This window comes from Chiroxiphia lanceolata, chromosome 12 (assembly GCF_009829145.1).
Source record: "Chiroxiphia lanceolata isolate bChiLan1 chromosome 12, bChiLan1.pri, whole genome shotgun sequence".
NCBI lineage: Eukaryota > Metazoa > Chordata > Aves > Passeriformes > Pipridae > Chiroxiphia > Chiroxiphia lanceolata.
Window position 1 is genome coordinate 15,952,704 of NC_045648.1, and position 12,770 is coordinate 15,965,473.

Sequence of the window (12,770 nt, forward strand, 5' to 3'; positions counted from 1 at the left end):
CTGGTGGCTCTGGAGTGGCTTCTGCCCATGGTGCTGCCAGGCAACAGGATCAGCCACTCACCTGTAAAAGCGTCAGGGTAAAACAATCAACATTATCCACATCATGTGTCTGTGTAGGGCTGACAGTGCTTACACCAGTGGCTACACTCCCAAAGTGGCCTCCCAAAGCCAGAACGACATGTGGTGGGCATGGGAGTGGGAATTAGTGAACAGTCCCCTTCCTGCTGCTCTGCTTGGGATGGACCAGGCCAGTGACTGAAAGGCACTCACAGAACCTGAGCCTGCTGACAGCATGCAAAGAGACAGGAGCAGACGGTTATCCTGCAGATTTCCCATTCCCACAGCATTCCTTGTTGGGGAGCTTCGTTAATGGGGTGTTCCTTTGTGTTTAGGTGGTGAGCTCGACCAACGGGGAGCTGAACGTGGATGACCCGACGGGAGCACACTCCAACGCGCCCATCACAGCACAGGCAGAGGTGGAGGTGGTGGAGGAAGCTAAGTACGTTTGCTTTACAACAGGCTTTCTACTGGTTGGTCATTAATCCTCCTCCTGGGAAGCGAGTGGGGATGTTTTCCTGTGGGAAAGTACTCGATGCTCGTGTCCCGTGCCCTTTTCCTTGCATATTGCTGCTTTTGTGCATGGTGCCATCAGTGCTGCTGCTGCTGCTGCTGCTGCTGCTTCTCTTTGACACTTGTCATGCCTGGAGAACGTAACTCTTACTCAGAGCATGTCCTGCCAGGTAGATGGTGGCACAGATCCCGAAATTTCAGGAATCCTGGGGAGCGTCCCCCTTTCCAGAGGGAGAACGCGCTGTGCTCTCGTGCTGAGAGTGTAGGAGTAGCTCAAGCACAGCTCAGTGAAGAGATTGTTGGTCTGAGAGTTAACACTTTATTTCTGGCTGTGAGAAGTGAGTGCCAAGTATCCAGAACGGTGCAAAAGTAACTCCTACGGGGATGGGTAGTTCTCCCTGTAGGTTGTCTTGGTCCAGCTCTGTGGAAGCTGAATGAGAGGAACCAGAAGCAGCTTGTGGGGCAGAAGGTGCTCCTTCTGTACTGACCTCTCCTGTAGCTTCTGATCAGGAGTGAGAACGGATGTCCAGAGTTGCTGCGTTGCCCATTTTGGCCTCCTGTGCACACGTGCTGCTTCCGGCACCATCGTGTCACCTTTTGCATGATCCTCAACATGGCACCTTCTCTCTGCCTCTGAACTAGACCAGGTCCCTGGCGGGTCACCACAGAATCCTGGCACTCCCCAAGCGAGGGGTCAGTGGGGCCAGAGCTGCCTTTGAACTGGTCAGTGCTGGGACATGGCCCAGCTGCCTGGTTATTATTTGATTGGATGATACTGGTGCTGCTTGTCCCACATCGTTTGCCCCAACTTCTGTGGGCACTCCTGGGTGAAGAGAAAAACTGGCAGGTGCAAGGAAGGGTATGTGGAAGGGAAAGGTCCCTGGGTATGTGTCATCTGTGCTGGTTGTCCTGAAGGTCTTCTGTTCTTCTCCCTCGGAAAGCACCTGTGCCGGATCTTGTTCGCTGGTAGCTGGCCTGGCCTTGATCCCAGCAGTAGCAGGCACACCTTCTCCTCTGAGCCCAAGAAGCAAGCCTTGGATTTGGTGCAGGCTCCTCATCAGGCTCAGCAGGGTGGGGGAGATCTTGAGGTGCAGGTTGCAGAGTGGGCAACATTCCTCTTAGTGTGGCCGGCAGGGACCACCAGTTTGGCATCACGGGCTCTGAAGGGAGTCCCCCCCAGGCATGCGGCTCCTAGGATGCAGCACATTGTCACTCTTAACAGTTCTGATACAACAACCCAGTGCAAGGAAGGACCAGGAACACCTCCAGCCCATGTTCCTGCAGTGAGGTCAGTGTCCAGACCCCCCTCCATGTACAGGGGAGACATCAAGGCAGGTGGGAAGGAGCATGGGAGAGCTGTACTGCCCAGGCCCTGTCCCTCAGGGACATGGAGCTAGTCTGTCTCTCTCCATCCCTTGTTTGTGTGCTCCCAAATTGGTTTTGGTGGTGCTGGGAAGCAGAGCATAAGGTGCTTTGCACTGACAGCTTTGGGGTCTATTGTAATTCCCAAGCATAGTCCTCTTCATTCCGCTTGCCACGGGGAGCACTGGCTTCATCTTTCCTCACATCTGTGATCAGAAATCCCCTCAGGCACATGAGAAGGGCAAAGGACTTTGGGATTGTGCTCTGCAGCAAAGTGTGCCAGAGAAAGCTGGCAGGAGCTGGAGCTGGGCTCTATGTTTTGAGACAGTGTGCAAGAGCAGAAGGGGCTTTCCCTGGCATTCCAGAGGGCAGAGCTGTGCCAGTGCTTCTGCCTGTGGTGTGCTGGAGAAAAGCTCCTGATCTCAGACATGGATTCTGCTGGAGGGCTGATTCCAAGTGTAGATCCATCATCAGGCCCTGCTGTTGCTGGAGCTGCAGGGCACAAGAGCAGATGGTGGCCTGGAGTCGCTTTCTGATCCCAGCCCCAGATAAGAACCTGATGGGGCTGGTACCTCCATGGCAAACAGGGGGAAGGTGGAAAACCCCTGGAGAAGGTGGCGGCTGTCAGCGGCACCACAGCGAGGGCAGAGGTGGTGTGAGGGCTGGGGCGGGCGGCGGGCAGGCCTGGTGTGTGTCTGCCTCTGCACTGCATGTTTGCATGGCTGCGGTGACTCGCTTCCATCCCACCTCTGTGAACTAATCGCTCTTTCTTCCTTTCTGTGTTTTTTCTCTACACTCTCTGTAGCTGCCTGAAAATGCTCAACTTGTGGTGAGTCCCTCTCTCCAGTCCACATGCAAGGGGGAGCGGACCAGACTAGACTGGGGTTGGCAAAACCAAACCCACCAAACCCTAAAAAAGCACAAAGTCAAAGCCAACCCAGAGCTGTTTTGATTTTAGGGCCACGTGCAATACTGGGGAGGGTGTGGGCTGTGTCCGAGCGGCCACACTAGGCCGAGCAATTCGGCTGATCTCTGAACACATGGATGTAAAATCAGACTTTAATCTTTTCCTATTTGGCTTTCCATCTCCCCCAAACGTTTATGTCCCTGAGCAGATGATGCCTGATGGAGTTGGGCAGAGTTGGGACCAGGCTTGCTGGGCCTCTTGCAGGAATTCCTCACGCAGACGATTATGGAGGGAAAACCCTGTGCTGGGTATCCTGGGGAGGCAGTCACTTCCTTGGAGAGTCTCCTCTGGAGAAGCACAGGCCAGAGAGGATGGAAAGACAAGACTATGGAGTCCTCATTAGTGACAGAGCCCCTGCTTGGAGAGAGTGGGTGGGAGGCAGCTCCTTTTCAGCCAGCTGAGGTGCAGGTGAATGGATGTCTCCAGGAAAGAAGGGATGGAAGGGTTGGGATTAGCACTGGTCCAAGCCCAGCTCAGGGCTTTATCAGGGTTTCAGAGCTGCAGCTGTAGCATCCCAGTCTCAGGTTGTCCCATGGAGATGTTCCCTCCCTCCTGCCCCTTGGGGAAGCCACATACCCAGTAAGCAGGGGACCAAGTGGAGACTCACATGAGGAATTTGTATCTCAGGGAGGGCTGATGGGTGGGAATGGCCCCAGAGTGAGGGGATCAGGCCCGTGTGCTGTGAGGAATGTCCTTGTTGGATGGGAGACTGACTGCCTCTGCCCTGCTCTCCATAGGCATCACCTCCAATACCTCTGGCATTTCTGGCTTCTCTGTATGTCGTAGTCTGGGGCTGTTCTCTTGGGCATCGTCTGCATGCAGAGAGATCATGTTCTGTAATTGTCAGCCTGCCTTATTCTTTTATTTTGGTGTTTTGCCTCTGCCTGTCTGAACTGCCAGGATTTCCTTTCCTGAACCCTTCCCTGGACCTCTGAGTAAGAGCCTAAAAAGACAGTCACAAGGAAAAGCCAGAAGTCAGTCAGCTCCCTTTGTTGGGTACCCAAGGAGTCGAGTGCTGCTCAGCCTCTTCTTCCCTTACCCGCTGCATGCAAAACCATCACTCGTGCATCCTCCATCCTCTCTCCCCATGACCTTCCCCCTTACCCACCATTGCCCATGTCATGAAGGAAGGTGGCTGCTGTGGGAGAAAAATACTGCGACAGGTTAAAGCAGGAGGAGGGGGCAGATGGCCTGGGACAACAAAACACAAGAGCTGTCCTGGGGTGGGGGTTCCAGCCTGGGCCAGGGGGGCTGCAGGTGGCACACACACCTCAGGGTGGGTGGGCAGTGATGGAGGCTCCTGCAAGAACAAGGGCTTGGCATTTCTCCTCATCCCACCTCCAAACTGGGCCTGGTCAGGAACCTTGAGACAAACCATGGACATTTTTCTCCTGGCCCTTAGTCCGTGCGGTGGGAGGAGTCCCTCTTGTGGGCCCTGTGGGGGCTCTCCCACAGGGTTTTGTGGCAGGGATTTGCTCTCCTCAACAGACAATCCATGCTCACAGCGTGGTGGTGGTCACCCATCACTTTTGCACCCCATAGAAAGGCTCATGCACCCAGGGACAAGCACCTTTGGGATGCGAGTAGGAACGAATCTGTTCCTCTAGCTCTGAGAGGATGGAGGTGTAATGCCACCGTTCCACAAAGGACCCAGCAGAAAATAGTTTGGAGAAGTTGTTACAGTGGTTTTGAATGTTTTTAGTCTGTTGGTAACAGATGATTGCGGGAGAAAATGGTCTTTGCATCTTCACATTTGCCTGCCAGAGTTCAAGAAGTGTTTGGACAACGCTCTCAGGCACACAGTGGGATTCTTGGGGGTGTCCTGTGCAGGGCCAAGAGATGGATTCGATGATCCTTGTGGGTCCCTTCCAAGTCAGGATCTTCTGTGATTCTGTGGTCTACTCTGACTGCTTAGCTAGGCATCCCTTCCACCAGCCTGGAAGAGCAGTCTTCCAGCATCACCCAGACTTCTCCAGAGGTGGCTGTCCTGGCACATGGAGAAAGACACGTAGCTCAGGTGAACTCGCACAGAACAAGCACCTGTGCAGAGTATTCCTGGCAGTGGGCTGAGGGCAGGAAGATAGATACACCTTCAGCACCAAGGGATTCTGTAGGAAGCCAGCAGGACTATAGGATCTGGGTGACTGCTCCTAGTGTATCCCACGGAGACCCATCACTCCTCATGGTGCAGCTGTGTTGGGTGTTCCTCTCCCCACCTCAGCCTCCACTCTCCATCCTTCTTGCTTCCCCTAATCCCTGGGCTTGTGCACCTCCCTCACATCAGATGGGGAAAGAAGCAGGGGTTCTGCATCCTGGCACTGAGTGATTGATCCGATGTGGAAGCTCTGATGAAAGGTTCAGTAAAGAAACCTGGTCCCAGAGCCAAGATCTCTTTGGAACTTGTCTTTTTAGTGAACAGTGGTGAAAACCATGTGTCTCATGGCTGGGAAGAGCAGCCAGGGCTCACTGTCCCAGTCCGCTTCCTCTGTCGGACAGAGGGAACAGAGCACCTGGATACTGATTTACTGCTTTCCCAGATGGCTCCTTGTGTTCCTACCCCCATAAAGCCTTGGGAGGGAGAAGCCCGGCCAGCTCAGGGGCCTGGTGGTGTATCCTCTCACCACACGGCTCACTGGTGGTCTCCCAGTCTGGGCTGGTGGGATCACCATCCACCAGCCCCTGCTGACCATTCCAGGGGCCGAAGGTGTGTCTGGGCCTGTCGAGCAGAGGTGCTGTTGCATGTGGCCAACACAGGGACCCCGGGGCGGTGTGGACTTCCTGGGGTTGCCGGGACTTGGTGCAGGGCACGGGGCTGACTCTCCTTGTCCTTTGTGTCCCAGGTGCTGCTGCTTCTTTAAGAGGAAACGGAAGAAGACGGCTCAGCGTCACAAGTGACCGGTGCCTCCTGGGCCTTGCAGGAACCACCGCGCCTGCAGCTCCTGCCCTGAATCACTGGAAGGGGCTTCTCTTTAGGGGGGAGGAGGAGGAGGAGGAGGCAGAGGAGGAAGAGAGAAAAACAAAACAAAACAAAAAAAAAACAAAAACAAAACAAAAAAAAAACCAACCAAGTGACATTTTAAACCAAAAAGAGAAGAAAACGTTCCAAAACAAACCACTCTGAGGTGGATCTGCTGAATGGTCTCCCTCGTTCACTCCAAGCCTGAAGCTCCTTTTGGGACCAGGACTGTGGCTGGCTCAGGTCTTGGTCGCCCTGGGAGGGGGGCTGGCTGGCTGACCCTCCTTCCCCTTGTTTACGGCGAAGGCATCGTTCACGCAAACCTGAGGACTGTGCTTAGTTCCTGCTCACTTTCCTCCCCTCCCTCCCCTGCGCTCCGTGCTCCTCCGTCCTCCTCCCTCCTTAATTAAGTGAAGAAATCCAATAGGATTGATTGGCTGTCGAGAGGACAGGAGGATGTGAGGCAGGCAGGAGAGTTGCTGGGAGAAGGGCCTGACCGCTGCAGCAGGAAGAGACAGGTTCCCTCTGCGGCTCCTTGGGAACAGTTACACTGTAATGTGCAAGCTGTGAGAAATTTGCAATCTACTGTTCCAGTTAGGGTTTTTTTTCCGGCTCCCTTGACACCTCCCTCCTCTGACGGTAACAGAGCAATGTGGATTGTTTTAAAGAAGCTGACGTCGTTGCACTTTTTATTATTTTTAGCATTTACAGATGCACATTGTATCTGTGGATCTCTCCGTGGCCGCGCCAGCGCAGGCAGACATCCAGCGGGGAAGACGGTGGATGCACAGAATGCCCTCAAGTGGGGATGTCCAGGACCCTCGTGCCAGGCTGGGGCTCCCAACGCCCGCCTTGGGGCACACGCTGAGGAAAGCATACTTGAATTTCCACTCACCCTTCCTAGCTGCCAGTGAATGTCCCTTCCATGGTTTCCTATGCCATGCCTGACCAAGCTGGCCGGGAGACGTGAGGCCGTCACCCGGTGTTGGCAGGAGGAAGTGGCATCGGCTTTGCTGAGCCAGAGGAATTTGTGCTGGTTTAAGAGGTAGATCTGGATTGAGGTTCCTGGGAAGCAGCCGTTTCCCAAAGTGTGGGCAGCCGGGCAGCGTTCCCAAATCCCTCTGTGGGGTGGTTGTGAACCTTCTGTGAGAACACCTTAGCAGGAGCAAAGCTTCCCTGGCAGAGAGAGGATACTTCATGCCTTAACACTGATCCCATTTCCTGATGGTCAGATAGGTTTGACTGGAATAGCCTTTATGTCCTCTCCATGAGCATGGGGCCGGGCATGGGGGACACTGTCCCACCCCCGGAGCAGCCACGGTTCTGCACCACTTTGAGCCAAACCAATAGCAAGGAAGGGGCTTGGGGCACTCTGCATACCCGTAAAAACAAGGAAATCTTGCCTCCTCCTGCAGTGTTTCCCAAATCAGAGGAGGCGGAGGCTGCCCAGGGGTTCCCAGGAGGTGGCAGGGCTGTGGGAGAACTCGAGCAGCTGTTGGGAACGTTGTGAATAAGCTCCTTGGACTTAGTCTTTCGATATATGACACCAGACCAGGCAGGGACTGTTCACTTGAGGGACTTGCTTGTCATAAACTCGGGCCTGGCTCACCCCAAAATCCTGGAGAGCGTGAATGGAGGAAAGGGAGAGACTAGATCTCATTATCTTTTATGTATTTTAATGATGATCTGCATAGCTTGGAGTTCACAGAGTGGCATTCCCAGGAGGTTCAGTTCCCCAGGCTGGGTAGAAGTGGGTGTAGAGGGCAGGAGATCGCCCCAGGCAGGGAGCTCTGGGCTTGCTCCTCGTGCATCCCTGAGACAGGCAGGACACTGGTTAGAGCAGAAAGGCCTCACTCCTCACCGGGATCCCCCCGGGGTGTCTCTTGGCCATGTTCTCTCCATGCCTTATCCCAAGGAGCTCTCAGCTCACACGTGCACCCCTTTCTCCCTTTGCAAAGCGCTTTCCTCCAGCCATGCTGTGGGCCAGGGCAGGAAGGAGACAGGAAGGGGACCCCTCACCTCCCGCCGGGACATTCACCCTCTTGTCCCCTCCTGCCAGAGGGAGGACAGGGACCGTGGCCACGTTCTACCTTTCTCTTCCCGAACTCCTCTGCTGCCAGGGGCTCCCAGGAGCCCCGTGTCTGTCTCTGGCATAGGCGTTCCCCTCTCTGCTGTAGGAAACCATGGTTTGGCGTCTTGGGAGGAGGGTCCATGGGCATGGGAGCTCCTCGGGAGCCGCCCTGCCTGCTGCAGATGGAGCCAGGCCCTGAGACACTTCTGTTGCTGCCCTCCCAAGCCCCACTAAGTGCCTGTCACCAGAACTCGATTCCTTCTGCATCTCCTGCCGTGTTTGGTCATTCCTCGCTGCCTCCACTCAAGGAGCAGCTTGTAGTTGCAGCATATGTAAGTGTTTGCAGGGTGAGGGAGGGCGGGGGGGAAAGGGGCCATCTCAACAGGTTTTGTTCTTAAATGTTTTTGGTTTCTTTTGTTTCAGTTTTTTTGTTTGTTTTTTTTTTTTTTTAAGTGAATGTATTTTGATTGTTTAGAAACTTTCCTGACCTTGGTTTTAAGTGGGTTGGTTTGAAAGCTGTTTCATGGTGACCCACTACGGCTTCTCTCCAGAGATATGATGTTCTTTTAATCCTACGATGATGTGTTTGTAGGGGAGGACTGTCCCCCCACGGCATGCTGGTAATGCTCACTTGTACCAAGCCCTCTTGCACTATAATCGTACGTTGGACTCTTCAAAAAAAAAAGGGCAAAGATGTGGGGTGGCTTTTTAACAAAAAATTAAAAAAAAAAAAAAGGCAAATAAAGCAGGTTAACAGCAAGTCCCGTTCTTGAGGGAACCGCTGTCCCCAGGGAGCTCAGAGGTGATGAGGAGATGCAGCCAGACTGAGCCAGCCATGCTGTGGTAGGACACAGGGCATTAACCTGGGCAAACCCTCCTCTCCTTGCTGGGAGCGGTCGGAGCGGGGAAACCCTGGGGTTGGAGGGGAGGGGGCTCTCTGGGGGTTCCCTGGGGGTTGGGCTGGTCTCCGACGTGTCTCTCTGCGGCTCAGCCCGCCAACATTGCGATGCAGTCTTCTGAGGTATCAAGTGAGATGATTATTATTATTTTTTTTTTCAATAAAACATTGCACTGCTGCATTGTTCTCCATGAATAGATGTATTTATTACCTCAGCCTGAGCATGGTGCTTGTGTTTTGTCTTCCTTTGGCTCTGCTGGGCGCTGAGCCCTCTTTGGAGGGGATGGTGCAGGGGGTGGGATCCGGCAGGACCCTCTCAATAACTTCGTGTTGAGCCATGGTTTGGCCCCACAGAGCTTGGCCAAGGCGTGGTGGCACTGATTTCCCTTCTGCCTGTGGCTGCACATTGCCAGTTCAGCTGTCCTGGGTAATAGGATGCCTTGTCCTGGGGCAGTCCTTGAGAGGGACCACAGGAAAGGGGTGCTGGGACCTGCCCGCCTCACCTCTTCCCCTGGCAAAACTGAAGAGTGGGTCAGGCTGTGGGATAAAAATTGAAAAAGGGAGAGAGAGAAGCCCAAATTCCTCTTAAATAGCAGGAGTGACCAGGCTGGAAGCACACAGGAGCGACTGTGGTGTTGCAGCTTAGCACCATCACTGAAGATGTCCCTGCCCATGGCAGGAGTTGGACTTTTAAAGGTCCTTTCCAACCCAAACCGATCTGTGATTACAAATCCTGGAGTTAGTTGAAGATGTGGGGGTTACGTTTTTATTTAGTGTCAGCTCTGGATTGGTGTCAGTCCCCCAAAAGACAAACCTCAAAGGTGAAGTCGCAGGTTCTAAAGGCCAGGGAGGAGATGCTTGGGGTTTGTATCCTTGCCAAAGCACATGTATCCCAAAAAAAAATTTTTGGGAACAGGCAATTAGAGCTCATACTAAAACAGCTACATTTAAGGCTAGGAGATGGGGGGAAAGGTGTCCCAAGAGTGATCCCAGCGTGGAGCAGGTTCCAAGCACGGGAACATCTTCGTTCAAGTGCTCTCCCTGTGTGGGGACAGTGACAGCTGCTCCAAAGGTGCTGTTTGGCTCTCGGGTGGCATCTTTATAAGGCCCTTCTGCTCACTTACACTGACTCGCAGCCATTTGGCTGCACCGGGGCACGGCTCGGCCTCCCGGGGGGATCGAGCGCTCCTTTGTCTTGGCTGCTCAGTGTCCCCCTGCCCCTGGGGACACCGGGGACACTGGCACAACCGACACCGGGGGCACAACGGCCCCGGATCACTGGCTCAGGGGGACACCGGACACAGTGGCCTTGGGGGCACCGCCCCAGGGGGATATACGGGCCTCGGGAGGGGACACCGGGACACACACCGGCCTCGGGTCACGGGTCACGGGCCCCGGCTGGCCTCACACCCCGCCCTCCGCTCTCCGGCCGACATAGGCCGCCGACACCCCTCGGCCCCGCCCCCCTCCCGCCTTCTTCCCTACGACGTCCAATCATCACGCCAGCCCGTTCTTGATTGACAGCGCCGCGGCCGCCCAGCGAGGGGCAACGTGGCAGCCGCCCGCGCCCCGCCCGGCCGGAAGGCGCCACCTCCCCCCCCTCTCGCGACCGCTGTTGGTCGCGCCCGGGCGGGCGGAGCGGGCAGGCGGCAGCGAGGGCGGTACCACCTCGCGGCGCGGGTGGGGGTGCGCGGCGGGCGTGGCCGGATGCCGGCGGCGCGGCGGGCGCTGTGGCCGGGCTGCGAGCGGCGCAGGATGAAGGTGCTGGTGGCGGCGGCGGCGCTGGGCGCGGCCCTCCTGCTCCTGCTGCCCGCGGCCTCCCGCGCCGACGAGCGCAAGAAGGGGCCCAAGGTCACCGCCAAGGTCGGGGGAGGGCCGGGCCGGAGCCGGCGTGGGGGACGCGAATGGGGCGGGGGAGGCCTGGACGGGGTTGTTGGGGTGAGGGGGGCCTGGATGGGCTGAGGGGTGTCTGGGGCTGAGGGGGCCCGGATGGAGGGGAGGGGAGGGTGTGGTGGGAGACCGTGAGGGAAGAGGGCTTGGGAGGGGCGGACAGCTGGCATGGGGGGGTCTGGGATGGGCGGAGGAGACCTGGGGCAACTTGGCCCAGCTTGGGGGGAGCTGAGGTGGGGGAGGCCCAGCTTGGAGTGAGGAGGAAGGACCGTGGGGTGAGGAGGTCCTAGATGGAGTGGGAGAGGCCTGGGCTGAAGGCCTGGGTTGGAGGAGCCCAGCTGAGATTGTGGGGTGAGGGGATGCAGGCAGAGAGGCCGGGGAGACTGGACCCAGTGCGATTTTGGGCCTGGTTGGACTGGGTGAGTGGGACTTTTGGGAGGTGGGTTGGCCCAACAAGGTGAGTGTGGCTCCCGTGGTGTCCCCCTAACCTTCCTGCACCCCCCCAAGGTGTTCTTCGACCTGCGGATCGGGGAGGAGGACGTGGGCCGCGTCGTCATTGGGCTCTTTGGCAAGACGGTGCCCAAGACAGTGGAGAACTTTGTGGCATTGGCCACCGGAGAGGTGAGGGGCCCACAGCCCCTTGGGCCTCACTGACCCCTGGGAGGCTCCTACTGACCTGGGGCAGTGCTGGGTGCAGGGAGCTCTGGGTCATCCCTTTGCCTCACTCCGTGTTCTGCCTCCCCACTTCCAGAAAGGATTTGGCTTCAAGGGCAGCAAGTTCCACCGTGTGATCAAGGACTTCATGATCCAGGGAGGAGACTTCACCCGCGGCGATGGCACTGGAGGTAACTTGGCCCACGCCAGCCCATGGATCCAGCCACTGTCTGGGAGTGAAGCAGAAGCCACGTTCCCAACAGCTGCCTGGCTGCCCTGGGACCAGTGTGGAGCTGGAGCAATGTAGGAATGAGTGGGCATGGAGCTCATAGAGACCTGGCCTCAGAGCAGAGCTGGGTGCTGGGGTAACTGGGGTGCTGGGAGCCTCCTGCTCTGGTCCCTGGGGGCATGACCCTCCTTGCCCAGCTCATGGGGGGCTTCCAGCTCCCTCCAGCAGCCCATAGCTCATGGTTCCCTGTGGCATTGGTGTTCATCCCCACTGTGGAAGTGCTCATTCCCCCATCACCATCATCACCCCAGCGCTGCCTTTTTGTCCCCACCTTTAGGAAAAAGCATCTATGGGGACCGTTTCCCTGACGAGAACTTCAAGCTGAAGCACTATGGGCCGGGCTGGGTGAGCATGGCCAACGCTGGCAAAGACACCAACGGCTCCCAGTTCTTCATCACCACCGTGAAGACGCCGTGGCTGGATGGGAAGCATGTGGTGTTTGGCAAAGTGCTGGAGGGCATGGTGAGGGCCCAGGGGGAAAAGGGGGCCTGGGAGAGTGGGACTGGGCAGGCGAATGGGCTGGGAGGCACCTGGAGAAGGGACAGGGGTTGGCCAAGCTGGCTCTGCCTGTGTGTCCCACTCTCACACCTCTCCTCCACCCAGGATGTGGTGCGGAAGGTGGAGAACACGAAGACCGACAGCCGGGACAAGCCCCTAAAGGACGTTGCCATCGTTGACTGCGGCACCATCGAGGTGGAGAAGCCCTTTGCCATCGCCAAAGAGTGAGGGACCAGTGGGGGTGGCAGGGCCGGCACTGGGGACCTGCTGGGGCATGAGGGGGCCACGGGCCTGGGGCTGCCCCGCTTCTGAGGCAGGGGAGCAGCCACGGAGTCCTGCTGTGTCCCACTGCTCAGGCCCCTCTCCCAGCCAGTGGGATGGGGCACGGGCTTCTCTTCCATCACTTTTGTAAGAAGCACATGCTCCAATAAATGTGACCAATGTGTTTTTTAAAGAGCTGCCTCTCTCCTACCTTCAGGGGGGTGCAGATCCCTTCCCATCCCTCACCTGTGTGCACCCCTCAGCCTTCCATCTCCCTTCTTCCACCTTCCATCCAGCTGGGAGCAGTGCCACAGTTGGCCCTAGGTTTGCTTCACAGAATTCCACAGCACAGTA

General features: G+C 56.7%; 2 protein-coding genes across 5 annotated transcripts in view; both read left to right on the forward strand.

Moving 5' to 3' along the window:
* Positions 1-9,003, forward strand: part of CSNK1G1 (casein kinase 1 gamma 1) — a 102,742-nt gene extending 93,739 nt beyond the window's left edge. For 3 of the 4 annotated variants that reach the window (XM_032699621.1, XM_032699622.1, XM_032699624.1), the window contains 3 exons: positions 393-499; positions 2,738-2,761; positions 5,740-9,003. In XM_032699621.1, the coding sequence (XP_032555512.1) occupies positions 393-499; positions 2,738-2,761; positions 5,740-5,794 (186 nt within the window). In that variant the 3' untranslated portion in view covers positions 5,795-9,003. The remainder of the gene's footprint in view (positions 1-392; positions 500-2,737; positions 2,762-5,739) is intronic. The other variant, XM_032699623.1, reaches the window with a different exon arrangement.
* Positions 9,004-10,418: 1,415 nt separating this feature from the next.
* On the forward strand, positions 10,419-12,611 carry PPIB (peptidylprolyl isomerase B). The gene is made up of 5 exons (XM_032699626.1): positions 10,419-10,687; positions 11,222-11,335; positions 11,466-11,559; positions 11,935-12,119; positions 12,261-12,611. The coding sequence occupies exons 1-5, from the start codon at positions 10,532-10,534 to the stop codon at positions 12,381-12,383; spliced, it is 672 nt and encodes a 223-aa protein (XP_032555517.1). The 5' UTR covers positions 10,419-10,531; the 3' UTR covers positions 12,384-12,611.
* The last annotated feature ends 159 nt before the right edge of the window (positions 12,612-12,770 follow it).